Below are 13,539 nucleotides of genomic sequence, written 5' to 3' on the forward strand. Positions count from 1 at the left end.
TGTACACGCTATCTTAGACTACTCTACACATGAAACTACCACACGAGCGTCCGACTTGCGCTTGGCTCTTCGCCTCTTCGGGAAGTCGAACAATGATGGTACTACTGCAGTGGAGTACTACAGTATGCTTCTGGACATCTGACAATGAACTGCTGCATGTCCATCGCGTGCGGCAGGGAGAGCGTGTAGCGAAAGCTTCTCTAGTCATGCGAGCCACCACGCACATGGGTGAGGGAGAGGGTGTTGTAAACAAACTTCTCCTTGTTGTATGAGTTGATGCGACACATCAAAGTAGTACACTCGATATATTTCAATAATTTGCGTTTACCGATGCATTAACTACAACGCATGCATGCATGCCCTGACTTTCATTTTGATACTTGCATCTGTTGCTTTAATGCACCTTGAAGTAGTATGAATATGTGATGGTAAAGCTTTGTAATGCCCCGGCCCTAAAGCGAGAGATGGTTGTGCACGAGGAGGGTGAGATCATGCCGACGGAACAGGACTCGACGATGGAGCTCTCTATGGTCTCTATGGACCTCACCTTACTCCACTGTACCTTGTGCCTCCGCCCCTTGAAGCCTCCAGTGTATGAGGTCCGAATGCACCTCGTCTATTCGGCTAATCGAGCAAGGTGCAAGTTTCTTGATTGATGTGTTGTTTGATTGATTTCTGCAGTGCAAGGGTGGGCACCTGGCCTACACAGACTGCTGCGGCGAGCGCCCCGGGAACCAGGGGCAGTGCCAGAAGTGTGAGCGCAGTGGTGACTTTGACGTGCAGAACATGACGGTGGACGCTGTCCTCTCCTCGGTGAGGGTGGAGTGCTCGCACGGAGGTTGTGGGCTCTACGTCACTTACCACAAGCTCGCCGATCACCAGAGCGTGTGTCCGCTTGCACCCTTTAAATGCCCCGTGCCCGTCTGCGGCTACGAATGCCCGTCGCCAGCGCTCTCCCACCACATCAGCACCTTCATGCCAAGCCCGTGCATAGGATCCAGTATGGCATGGTGCTCCAGCTGCAAGTGCCACTGCCGGAGCCATGGCTCTTGCTGTTCACGGAGGAGGCCGTCCGCGCATTTTTCTTGGTTGGCGGCGTGCTCGACATCAGCGCGCCTATCTCCGTGTCGGTCGTCTGCATCAAAGCGGGGGCGTCCCCACTGCCGCACTACATGGCCAATTTGTGGGCGAACAGCCCACCGGGGGAGCCCAAAGGCAAGACCGATGCCGTCAAGGTGGAAATGGAGGTGACAAGCAGAAAGGGCCCCGGCAACATCACCGTGCAGGAGCTGACCTTCTTCAAAGTTCTGCCCAAGCTGCTGGCTGGGGCTGGGTTGTCGAGGACGGTGTCCCTCCACATTCAGATTGAAAAGCTCACCTCCTAAATGATTATACAGTGCCTTCTGTTTATATTAGTAATATGCTAATATAGGGGTTAGCTCAGTTTACTTTAGCTTAAGAGATGGTGTGTTTTGGTGGTGATGCAGCAATTACTTCAACATCAGATCTGCAGTTAAAGTAATTTCCAATAGTCGAACGAATATTTTGTGTCTATTGGATATAAAGATCCTTTGGGTAAGAAGTATAATAGCTTATATGCTTGTTTGTTCAGGAAGTGTTGCATACTTGTGCGAGTTGACGTGACACATCAAAGAAGTACTACTACTACTAGTAGTACTCCCCCCAATCCTAATTTCTCTGCACATAAGTCGAGGCGTATATACCAAGGAGGGCATGGTTGTGTCTATACTTGGACAACTCACCCGACTTCGCACCAGGCAGATGAAGCTCGTGTCATGTTGGTGTCGCGTGTGGCCCGCACATTAACCAAAACCTCGCGCCTCTAGCTTAGCCTCCATGTTTTAAACTTCTCAATCTCACCGCCAAGGAGGAACGAGAAAGCTATGATAGAGCCAATCAGATGGTTGAGAACACTACAATTCGTAGCTATAGATGCGTGTGTGAGAGAGGACGAGTGCATGTGTGCACTTCTTCTCTTCCTTTATAACGTACTAAACTCAGAGTACAAGTGTATGTGGGTGGCATCGACCTAGGGAGCTAGAGATGGTGCATGCGAGAAGTCCCGAGAGATAGGTGTGTGCATGGGAAAGAGGGAGAGAGATGATATGTGTCGATGTAATGCGTGTGAAAAAAGACTAGTCTATAGCTCGCCACGAGGCTATTCCTGTCGAATGCCCCAATAACCGTAAGATATGTATCCGATGGTGCCAGTTATTGCATGTACACAGTAGTAGAAAAAGAAGTACCATGGCATATGCTACACCACGGCCGAGAACATGTGCCCACATTACGCCATCCGGGAATAGTGCCGCACTTTGAAACTAGAACTGTCAATAAATTTTGAGCTTGCGTCTTGTCACATGCCAAATTACACAAGAGAACATGTGCCCACATTACTACCATGGTATATTTAATTGCAAAACTGTTCACACCGATCACAACCTAAACGGTTTCCCACTTAGGAGCGTATTAGTACTCGGTTATCAATATTACTATGCCAGATGACTAAACATTCCTCCTCAACTCTTCACCCACAAAAACAAACAAGTCATTCAGCATCCTTCCCTTGCGTCTGCCATGGCCAGCATGTGTTCTGGTCAAGAGATTACCACCAGGAAGAGGCGAGCATGGAATAGGAAGCACGAGAGATATCCTGCCTCGCCCCGAAAGCAGCCGACATGTCCCGCCACGCGGATGTAGCAGCACAAAGGTCCCGCCGCGCCGTCGATGTAGCAGGCTGGTCCAGCCGTGCCACGGAAGCAGCAGAGATGTCCCGCTGCACCGCGAATGCAGCAAAGATGTCCCGCCGCACCGTGGCGGCCTAGGAAAATGTCTTGCGGGCAGGCGACCTCTCTTACGGGCGCATGCATGCGATCGTCCATAGCCTGATGGATCAGATCTCCGGCTGGGCGAGGTTGCAGGACGACATGAAAGCCTCGTTTGAACAGGCTACCAGCGTCATCCGACAACTATGGGAGGACAACGAGAAGCTCCGAGCCAAAAGGGCGAAGCAGGTGGAGGATACTGCAGCCTTATTGAAGAGGACAGGCGTCATCGTCAAGAAAGTTATGGATGAGAATGCCATTCTCCGCATCGAGCGCGAAAGGCTGGTGAAGGAATCCTTGGATGCTGCCAAGTAGTGTGTTAAGGACATGAAACTGATGAAAGCGATCATTGATGCTCGCCACGAGAACTAGTCTCCGTGACCTCCAGCGCGTCAAGAAAGTATAGATCAGCAAGCCAGATCATTGTATGTGTCTCCCTTCTTCTTTTGCCCTTGTGTATTTCGGGCGTAGCCGCATGTGGCTTTTTTAATTATCTTCCTAATTATGTAAGACAATTATTACCCACTATTGTCGTCCTTATATATTCATCAGTCTTACTATAAGTCGTAGTAGATGTTATATAGGTCCGCCGGATCTTACATCAAGATCCGTGCAAAACTTTCTTTTCAGATTTTCTTTTCTCTCTCTTAAATCTCAGTCGAGTGAGACATAGCCACGCCATTAAACAGGGGCTCAGGCGCCATTAATGGAGACCATGTGAGAGAGGTGGGCAACAAATGGAGGTCAAAGGGCTCTCCTCCCGATAAGCACGCGTAGGGGTCTGATCGCACGCCTCCCATACTCAAATAGCTACCGTGCACGATGCCTCCTAGCTAATAAAAAAAGGGGACACGTGGTGGCACGTAAATGGTAAGTAGAACACCCACGGTTTCAATAATACTTGTGTTTCCGATTGTAACGTGACATCACTTGTTCAAAAATGACTTTGTTAATTGTTAATCCGTGCGCCTTCGCAAATCGGATACCAAAATTACCACAACATGTTGGTGCCATGTCATGACACCAAGCCAAGTTTCATGATTTTCATGCATATTTTGGATTTACATGAATTAAAAAAGACAAGTTTCTCAATGTTTCTGGCCGAGCCACGATGCCTAGATGTTTGAATTTCATTCCCTTTTCTTGCATGGGACCTAGAAATTTCCTCGAGGACACACATGTGATTTTTCAACCAACTTTGGTGCACTGGAGCATGTGCTTGTAGTTCACATTCGAATTATGCACATTAAATGACCAGAAAATCAATTAATGTATAAAAAGGCCAAACGAACCCAGAATAATTCCAAAATTTAACACGACACTCATATAGTTCTATGTTGCCTCTGTAAAGAAAATCAAGGGGCAGCGTATATCGTTTCGTACACAAAGGTGACACGTTCCCTCTCAGAACCATGAGCATTGTTGAGAGAAGCTACGGTTTGCAAGAAGCTTATACCAAAATTTGTTCTAATTCGAACAATTTTTTTTTACCGCAGCATGTTAGTACCATGACATGACACCATGCCAAGTTTCATGATTTTCAGGCGTGTTTTGGATTTACAAGAATTTTCAAACCAAGTTTCTCAATGTTCTTGGTCGAGCCACGAGGCCCAGATGTTTGAATTTCATTCCCATTTCTTGCATGGGACCTAGAAATTCACCCAAGGACACACATGCTATTTTTCAACCAACTTTGGTGCACTAGAGCATGTGCTTGTAGTTCAAAATTGAATTATGCACATTAAATGACCAGCAATTCAATTAATGTATAAAAAAGGCCAAACGAACCTGGACTAATCCCAAAATTTAACATGATACTCATATAGTTCTATGTTGACTCCATAAAGAAAATTAGGGGGGCAGCGTATATCGCTTCGCACACAAAGGTGACATATCCCCTCTTAGAACCACGAGCCTTCTTGAGAGAAGCTCCGGTTTGTAAGAAGCTTATACCAAAACTTGTTCCAATTCGGCCAAGTTTTTTACCACAACATGTTAATGCCATGACACCATGCCAAGTTTGATGATTTCTAGGCGAGTTTTGGATTTACAGGAATTTAAAAACCAAATTTGTCAATGTTCTCTGCTGAGTCAAGATGCCCAGATGTTTGAATTCCATTCTCATTTCTTGCATGGGACCTAGAAATTCACCCATGGACACACATGTGATTTTTCAACCAACTTTTGTGCACCGGAGTATGTGCTTCTAGTTCAAATTTGAATTATGCACATTCAATATCTAAAAACTCAATTAATATAATCTAAATATGTTTTTTATGCATGTCAGTTATTGTACACAATCGTACTAAACATGTAGAGAAAAAGAGAAGACTGTTACATGGGAGTATAATGTCATGCAGACATCGCTCTATGGTGGGCGACGTGCCCCCCCTCCTGCCATTCCAGATTGTGTTCCAGAGGAAGATAACTGTTCGGATGGGGATTTAGAGGGAGCAGACCACTCCTATTTACCACCTGACGTATTTGCTCTAACCTGGCATACTGATGTTGGTCATATCATGCATATGGCGCCTCGCATTGCTTATATTATACATCTTATATGTCATCGGCTTAGTTTAGATTTTCTTTGTGTGAATGCCACCTATTTGGTTTCTATATCATACTCCCACCATTCCTAAATATTTATCTTTTTAGAGATTTCATCAAGTGACTACATACGGAGCAAAATGAGTGAATCTACACTCTAAAATATGTCTATATACATCCGTATGTGGTAGTCCATTTGAAATCTCTAAAAAGACAATTTAGGAACAGAGGGAGTATATGTGATTATGCACTGCCATCTTCTTTAGCCAGGCATCATATACGTGAATCATGCAATGCCATCCTATTTAGCCAGTCATAGTATATGTGAATTGTATCGTGCCATATTTTTTCACAATGTATCCCATTTTTCAACAATGATTATACATTCATCTACTATTCCTGTGCATCGGCCATTTGAGTCGGTCATGGAAAATCTGGAGTGAAAATGTAACATCCCAAATTTCCAATTTGGAATGTTATACATTAGATCATCAATGCATATCATATTTTATTTTGCATTTTGGTTGATCCTAGAAATTCTACGCAACTCAATGACCCACGGAGAGAGTTGGGGATTTCATTATTTTCATATTTGAGTTTTCTCAAATTTTGAGAATAGGATCATTTGATTTTATTTATTTTATCATCAATTATTTCTATTACAAAAATATGAGAGAGGGAATAAAATGACTTTCCCAAAATAAAGAAATATTGAGGATTTAATAATAAAATCAAATAATATTTTATTTCAGAGTTTTTCGGTGTTCTATTTGAATTTAGGAAAAATGTGCGTTTTTCAAAATTGCATTTAGGCCCCAAATAAATGTTCACCTTGTGTGGCTTGATTTTAGAAGCCCGTGAAAATTTATTTCCGAATTTTTGGAGTCCGTTTAGTATTTATTTTTATTTTTCTTCCGAGCGGAATTTAAAAAAAACGAACGGACCTAACGGGCCGTGTCCGACTAGAACTCCGGCCCGACTAGGGTATATAAGCCGGGGCAGCCCACCCAGGGGAAACCCTAGCCCAGCCACCCGACCCCGCCACAGCCGCCAACCGCGCCGCCGCCGCCTCGACTTCCGTGCCTTTGTTTAAAAAAAAGATCGGTTTCGTCGTTTTTTTTAGTTTCGGTTTTTTTAAATAGATCAGTTTTTCTGGTTTATTTAAATAGTGAGCGTTCGTCCGTTCGTTCGTTCTAGCGAGCGTTCGTCGTTTTTCTTTTTCTCGGATTAAATCCGCGATTTTTCTGATCGCGATTTCTAATCCTATTTTCGTTTTAGTATAACTTTTCGCTCGTTTATCGGAATCAGGCGATTCAAGCGCCTAGAGTTTCGTCTCGAAACCTTCTATCCGTTTAACCAACTTAAACAAGATTTTGCTATTGTAAAATTTGCCCTAGATCCAGATTACTAGAACGAAGTTGTTTTCTTTTGCCGTTTGACTTTCGTTGCTTCGTTCGATTTGATTCTTTTTGCCAACCGGAGTTATTAAGTTGAACCTTCTAGTTAGATCTCTTATCTGAGTTTTACCTGTGCATTAGATGAGTACTTATTGTATGCTTGTTTGTTTGTCTGCGATAGAATACCCGGAGTGCGCCACTTGTTACTTTGAATCTCTAGGTTTCGCGGATCATCAGCAAGGCAAGTAACACTTGATCATACATTTTCTACTACCCAGTTTTCTTGCATTAGATCAATCCTCACACATTGCATGACTAGGATCTAATTAAATTGTGGGATGGGAAGTAGATGAGGTAGAACCTATTACTTGTTTATTATCAAACCTTTGGGAGTTACTTCTACGTTTGCTTGTTATGCCATGCTATGCTAGTAGACGTGGATTGGGTGAGTGATATCCATGACAGATGTGAGATTGTTAATTAATGGTTTATCTAAGGTGGCAACTTAAACACACATCTGGGTGGATTGAGGCACCTGGGTATTCCAGGACTTGCCTGTTTTCTTTTGGACCGCCACCGAGGCTCAAAGGGATCATGAGATTATTCATGCTAGAAACTTCCATGTGCAGCCACAAGCTATTATGGGCTCTAGCATAGTTGACTAAGTTGTGCGAACTCTTAAAGTGGTAGACTAGCAGATGTAGGGGATGTAGGTGGTACGGTCTACCCGATCGTAAGGTGCTAGCGCTTCTGAAAGACTATGTCTCGGTCATCCGTCTTCTCAAACACCATGTAGTGCGAGAAACCAAACGGAGGTGATCGAGTCTTTTGGGGAAAAGTGTGCAAACCTCTACAGAGTGTAATAAACTAATCATAATTAGTCGTGTCCCCGGTTATGGACATCTTGAGTATCTAGTACCTGGATTATCATGTGAATCTCAACATGTTACTCTAAATTAATTTTGTTGGGTTTTGTTTAATGATGATGCTTAATTGGGATTGAGAATGCTGTCAACCATTCTCAATGTTTAACAACCACCATGATAGTAATTAAATTTATTCCTTTGTAGTAGGGAAAAATTGGCTTTTCGCAAAACAGTAACCATAGAGCTTTCCACCAGCCAAATATGCATATAGTATAGCTGTTTCATTCCATTATTCTCTATGTGTTACCTTGCCAGCATATTCCATGTGTTGACCCGTTTCGGGCTGCAGCGTTAACGTTGCAGACTTTTCAGACGACGATTAAGGAGTTTTAGGTCGTGGTTCTATACTCAGTGATGCCGTTGGAGTTGATGGACTCACTTATCTTCCAAGCCTTCCGCTGTTATCGTTTTTAGATGGCCTTAAGCCATATTTATTGTAATAAGTTCTCTTTTGAGACACTCGATGTAGTAAGTGTGTGATTTCTACTCTTCTATAAATCCTCCGAGTACTGTGTGGTGTCAGCATTACTGATCCAGGGATGACACCGGAGCACAGAGATCAGACCGTTTGAGGTCTGGTTGCTACAAAGATGGTATCAGAGCACACGCTTACTGTAGGACACGACCACTAAGTTAGAGACCTAGATCACTATCCATTCTTTTCTCTTCTGACTTCTCATCTTTTCTACTCTTTAGGATGGCCGATGCAAGGAACAAGTTCACGCAACCGGATGAAGATACACCCTTTGGACGACACTTGAAGGAAGTCACTAGATACCTGAACATAGGAGTACCAAGCTTCACGGGAACCTACAACGCCACTTTACCTGACGAAGAGCGTTGGATGATTCAAGTTCAAGTTCCAGGAAGGATGTTCATGCCAGCCACTGAGCCCATAGAGTTTTCTTTTGATGCACCAACTTGGAGTCTAGGAAAGAGCATGGCAGCTCACATCGCCATGGGACACATTGGAGAAGTCTACCGCAAGGATCTCAAGGATACTATCTACCAGATTTGTGGGTGCCGAGATGAGCACTGGGAGATGATCAGCACCAGGAAGGATAGGTCAGTCACAGCTTTTATCCAGGAGTTAAATCAGCACATTCAATGACAGGAGAACTAGACGTGCGCCGACAAGATAGATCTGAAGAAGGCTAAGACAAGGATCAAGGAATTGGAAGAAGAACTAAAGGCTACACGTGAAGATTATGAAGAGGAAATTGAAGTATTGGTGGAGAAGAATGATGACCTGATCAAGCAGATTGGAATATTTATGGGAGGCCCTACGCCAGTAGATGAAGACGAAGAACCCCAGGAGATTAGCCCGGAAGACTACATCATCATCGACGGCACCGACTCGGAACCAGATAGTAGCGATGATGACTATGTTGATGAAGCTGGAGCAGATATCATGGAGTCTGCAACCGAAGAATATTTCTAGTAGACCACCCCATTAGTAGTAGTAGTCCACCATGTAAATATAGTAGTCCGAGCACTTTTGCGATAGTTAGATCGATTGTATGCCCTTGTTTGATTGATTGAAGTGAATTGTTTGCTTTTGCCTCATGTGCATATGGGTAGTGTTTTCTCTTTAGACCCCCTCTATTCTTACATCTCATCTTTTATAAACCCTCAGATGCCTCCGAGACGTGACCCCGGATTTTCCTTTCCACCGGAGCTCACCCAGTTGATCCAGCAGCAGAACACGTTGATGCAGTTGCTAGTCCAGAATCAGAACCAGGGGAACAACAACAACAACCCACCACCACCACCTGTTGACCACTTAGCCCGTTTTCTTAGGCTGAATCCGTCCGTGTTTTCCAGTAGCACCGAGCCGATAGTAGCAGATGATTGGCTCCGCAAGACAGCTAGGGAGTTGACCACAGCAGGATGCACAGATGCGGAGAAGGTGAAGTTTGCCACACAAAAGCTAGAAGGATCCGCAGCATCATGGTGGGAGAATTTCACCGCCACTTTCCCTGTCAACACTGTCACATGGGACCAGTTTCAGCAGGATTTTCGTATTGCCCATGTTTCAGCAGGAGCTATGGCCATGAAGAAGCGTGAGTTTCGCAACTTGCGCCAAGGAGGAAGGACAGTTGGCCAGTATGTGGAGGACTTTAGTAAGTTAGCACATTATGCCCCAGATGACGTTGCTACGGATGCAGCTAAGCAGGAGAAGTTTCTGGAAGGACTGAATGATGAGTTGAGCATGCAGTTGATGGTAGCCACCTTCAACAACTACCAGGAGTTGGTAGATCGTGCTCTTATGATTGAAGGGAAGCAACAGCAAATTGAGAATCGCAAGAGGAAGTATGGACAAGGAAAGTACACTTCAGGAGCTCAGCAGAAGCCACGTTTTACCCCTAGACCGGGAGGACATTTTCAGCATACCCATGGAGGAGGTAGCTCGCATAATCACAACGGCACCAAGAATGGAAATGGCAATGGAGGAAGCAACGGCCAGAATCGCACCAACCCACCAACCCCAGCCAAGAAGGACCTAAGCCAAGTCACTTGTTGTAAGTGTCAAAAGACCGGACATTATGCCAATGAATGTCCTGAAGGCCAAAATGGCAATGGAAGTTCTGGGAAGAAGCCGAACCCTTTCAACAGGGGACAGGTGAACCACGTTAGCGTGGAGGAGGTTGAAGCTCAGCCCGATGCAGTAATAGGTAAGTTTTTGGTTAAGTCATTTATTGCACTAGTTCTTTTTGATACTGGTGCATCGCATTCATACATCTCAAGGGGATTTGTGGATAAGTATAACCTATAAACCCAAGCCCTTAGGTCACCCATGTTAGTAACCTCGCCCGGAGCAGAGTATGTGGCTAGTCTATGGTGTGATCGGTTACCATTAAGGATTGGTAACTATGTTTTTCCCTCAGACCTAATAGTATTGGAATCCCAAGGATTGGATGTGATATTAGGCATGGATTGGTTATCAAAGTATGAAGGGACTATTGAATGTGCTAGTAAGTCAATTTTGCTTACCACCCCAGAAGGGAGAAGGATCAAGTATGTATCCCGGCATGTGCCAAAGAGGACTCAAGTAAATTGCTTAACAGGAGTTGTGCAGGAGGAAGTACCAGTGGTAAGGGATTTTCCTGAAGTATTTCCAGAAGAGTTGCCAGGCATTCCACCGAATAGAGATATTGAGTTATTGATTGAGCTATTGCCAGGCACAGGGCCAATATCAAAGAGACCATATTGGATGCCAGCAAAGGATTTGGTGGAAATTAAGAAGCAGATTAAGGAGTTACTGGATAAGGGATATATTCGCCCAAGTTCTTTGCCTTGGGGATCGCCAGTACTACTAGTGGAGAAGAAGGATGGATCGTTAAGGATGGTTGTTGATTATCGAGGATTGAATGAAGTAACGATCAAGAACAAGTACCCACTACCAATGATCAACGATCTGTTTGATCGATTGCAAGGAGCTAAGGTATTTTCCAAGATCGATCTGCGATCAGGATACCACCAGTTGAAGATTCGAGAACAGGATATTCCGAAGACAGCTTTTACCACCAGGTATGGGCTGTACGAGTATACCATCATGTCATTTGGTCTGACTAACGCACCTGCATATTTTATGAACATGATGAACAAAGTGTTTACGGAGTTTTTGGATAAGTTCGTCGTAGTGTTCATTGATGATATCTTGGTTTACTCGAAGAATGAAGAGGAGCATAAGGAGCATTTGCGTTTGGTACTTGGAAAGCTCAGAGAACATCAATTATATGCCAAGTTCAGCAAATGTGAGTTTTGGTTGAAGGAAGTAGGATTCCTCGGACACGTTATATCTGGAGAAGGTATAGCAGTTGATCCCACTAAAGTTGATACCGTGACCAAGTGGGAAGCCCCAACAACAGTTGGAGAGATCCGGAGTTTTCTTGGACTCGCAGGATATTACCGGAGATTTATTGAGAATTTCTCAAAGATTGCGAAGCCTATGACGGAGTTGCTGAAGAAAGATACCAAGTTCATATGGACAGAGGAATGTGAGGCTAGTTTCCATGAGTTGAAGAAACGTTTGGTTACCTCACCAGTGTTGATTTTGCCAGACCAGACCAAAGATTATGAGGTGTATTGCGACGCTTCACGTCGAGGACTTGGAGCAGTGCTTATGTAGGAAGGGAGAGTTGTTTCATATGCCTCAAGACAACTGAAACCTCATGAGTTGAATTATGCTACGCATGATTTGGAATTAGCAGCTGTAGTGCATGCATTGAAAACATGGAGACATTTCCTCATTGGAAATCATTGTGAGGTGTACACGAATCATAAGAGTTTGAAGTACATTTTCACCCAGAAGGAGTTGAATCTCAGACAAAGGAGATGTTCTGAGCTTATCAAGGATTATGACATGAAATTGCATTATCACCCCGGAAAGGCTAATGTAGTAGCTGACGCATTAAGCCGTAAGAGCCATGTCAATACGTTAATGACGGGAGAAATACCCAAGGAGTTAGCAGAAAATCTTCGTGAACTATGTTTGGAAATAGTTCCAAGAGGCTACGTAGCAGCATTGGAGATTCAGTCAACTTTGATGGATGGAATCAGAGAAGCTCAAAGGACTGACAAAGAGATTGCCGCTATAAAAGGAGAAACTGAGCAAAGGAAAAGCTAAAGGATTTCGTGAGGAGGAGCACGACATCCTATGGTTTGAAGATCGCGTTTTATGTGCCCAATGACCCGGAGATCAGGAAGTTGAGTTTGCAAGAGGCACATGATTCACCGTATTCGATTCACCCAGGAAATACCAAGATGTATTTGGATTTGAAGGATATTTTCTGGTGGAACGGAATGAAGAAGGATATTGCGGAGTATGTAGCGGTTTGTGACGTATGTCAGAGAGTAAAGGCAGAGCATCAGAAGCCAGCAGGATTGTTACAACCATTGCCGATACCCGAATGGAAGTGGGATAAGTTAGGTATGGATTTTATCACGGGATTGCCCAGGACTCGTTCAGTCTATGACTCGATTTGGGTTGTAGTCGATCGATTGACGAAAGTAGCTCATTTCATACCAGTAAAGACCACTTACACCAGTGCTAAGTTGGCAAAGATATACGTGACCAGGATCGTATGTTTGCATGGAGTTCCAAGGAGTATTGTATTAGATAGAGGAACCCAATTTACCTCAATGTTCTGGAAGTAGTTGCATGAAACTTTGGGTACCAGGCTAGAATTCAGTACAGCTTTTCATCCACAAATAGATGGACAGACCGAGAGAGTCAATCAGATTTTGGAGGATATGCTGAGAGCTTGTGCGCTAGATTACGAATCTAGTTGGGACGATAATTTGCCATATGCAGAGTTCTCTTACAACAATAGTTACCAAACCAGTTTAAAGATGGCCCCTTTCGAAGCTTTGTACGGAAGGAGGTGCAGGACACCGTTATCATGGGACGAAGTTGGAGACCGCCAGTTGTTTGGACCTGACTTGATTAAAGAGTCTGAACAGAAGGCGAAGTTGATTCGTGATAGGCTCAAGGTAGCCCAGTCCAGACAGAAAAGTTATGCAGATTCTAAACGTAAGGAGACAGTTTACGAAGTTGTAGATAGAGCTTATCTTCGAGTATCTCCACTTCGAGGAACAAAGCGTTTTGGAGTTAAAGGGAAGTTAGCGCCACGATTTGTAGGACCATATCGAGTTTTGGAACGTATGGGAGAAGTGGCCTACAAGTTGGAATTGCCCGAAGGATTGTCAGGAGTTCATGATGTGTTCCACGTTTCTCAGTTAAAGAAGTGTCACGTAGAGATGGCTGACATACCGTTGAGAGACACAGTGCCCTTGGATATAATTCAGTTGGATAACGAT

The 13,539-nt window shown here is 44.2% G+C and overlaps 1 protein-coding gene across 1 annotated transcript; it reads left to right on the forward strand.

Moving 5' to 3' along the window:
* The first annotated feature begins 464 nt into the window (after positions 1 to 464).
* Positions 465 to 1,385, forward strand: LOC147959508 (uncharacterized). Its single transcript, XM_087532694.1, has 3 exons — positions 465 to 599; positions 682 to 885; positions 1,002 to 1,385. The coding sequence occupies exons 1-3, from the start codon at positions 465 to 467 to the stop codon at positions 1,383 to 1,385; spliced, it is 723 nt and encodes a 240-aa protein (XP_087388820.1).
* Positions 1,386 to 13,539: the final 12,154 nt, after the last annotated feature.

The sequence above is a fragment of the Triticum urartu genome, chromosome 7A (genome assembly GCF_056163025.1).
Source record: "Triticum urartu cultivar PI428250 chromosome 7A, HENAU_Tu73, whole genome shotgun sequence".
Taxonomy (NCBI): domain Eukaryota; kingdom Viridiplantae; phylum Streptophyta; class Magnoliopsida; order Poales; family Poaceae; genus Triticum; species Triticum urartu.

Coding starts and splice junctions, on each gene's coding strand:
- LOC147959508 (XM_087532694.1), top strand. CDS start 465: ATGGTTGTGCACGAGGAGGGTGAGATCATGCCGACGGAACAGGACTCG. Junction 600..681: donor TGAAGCCTCCAGTGTATGAG/GTCCGAATGCAC, acceptor TGATTTCTGCAG/TGCAAGGGTGGGCACCTGGC. Junction 886..1,001: donor AGCTCGCCGATCACCAGAGC/GTGTGTCCGCTT, acceptor CATAGGATCCAG/TATGGCATGGTGCTCCAGCT.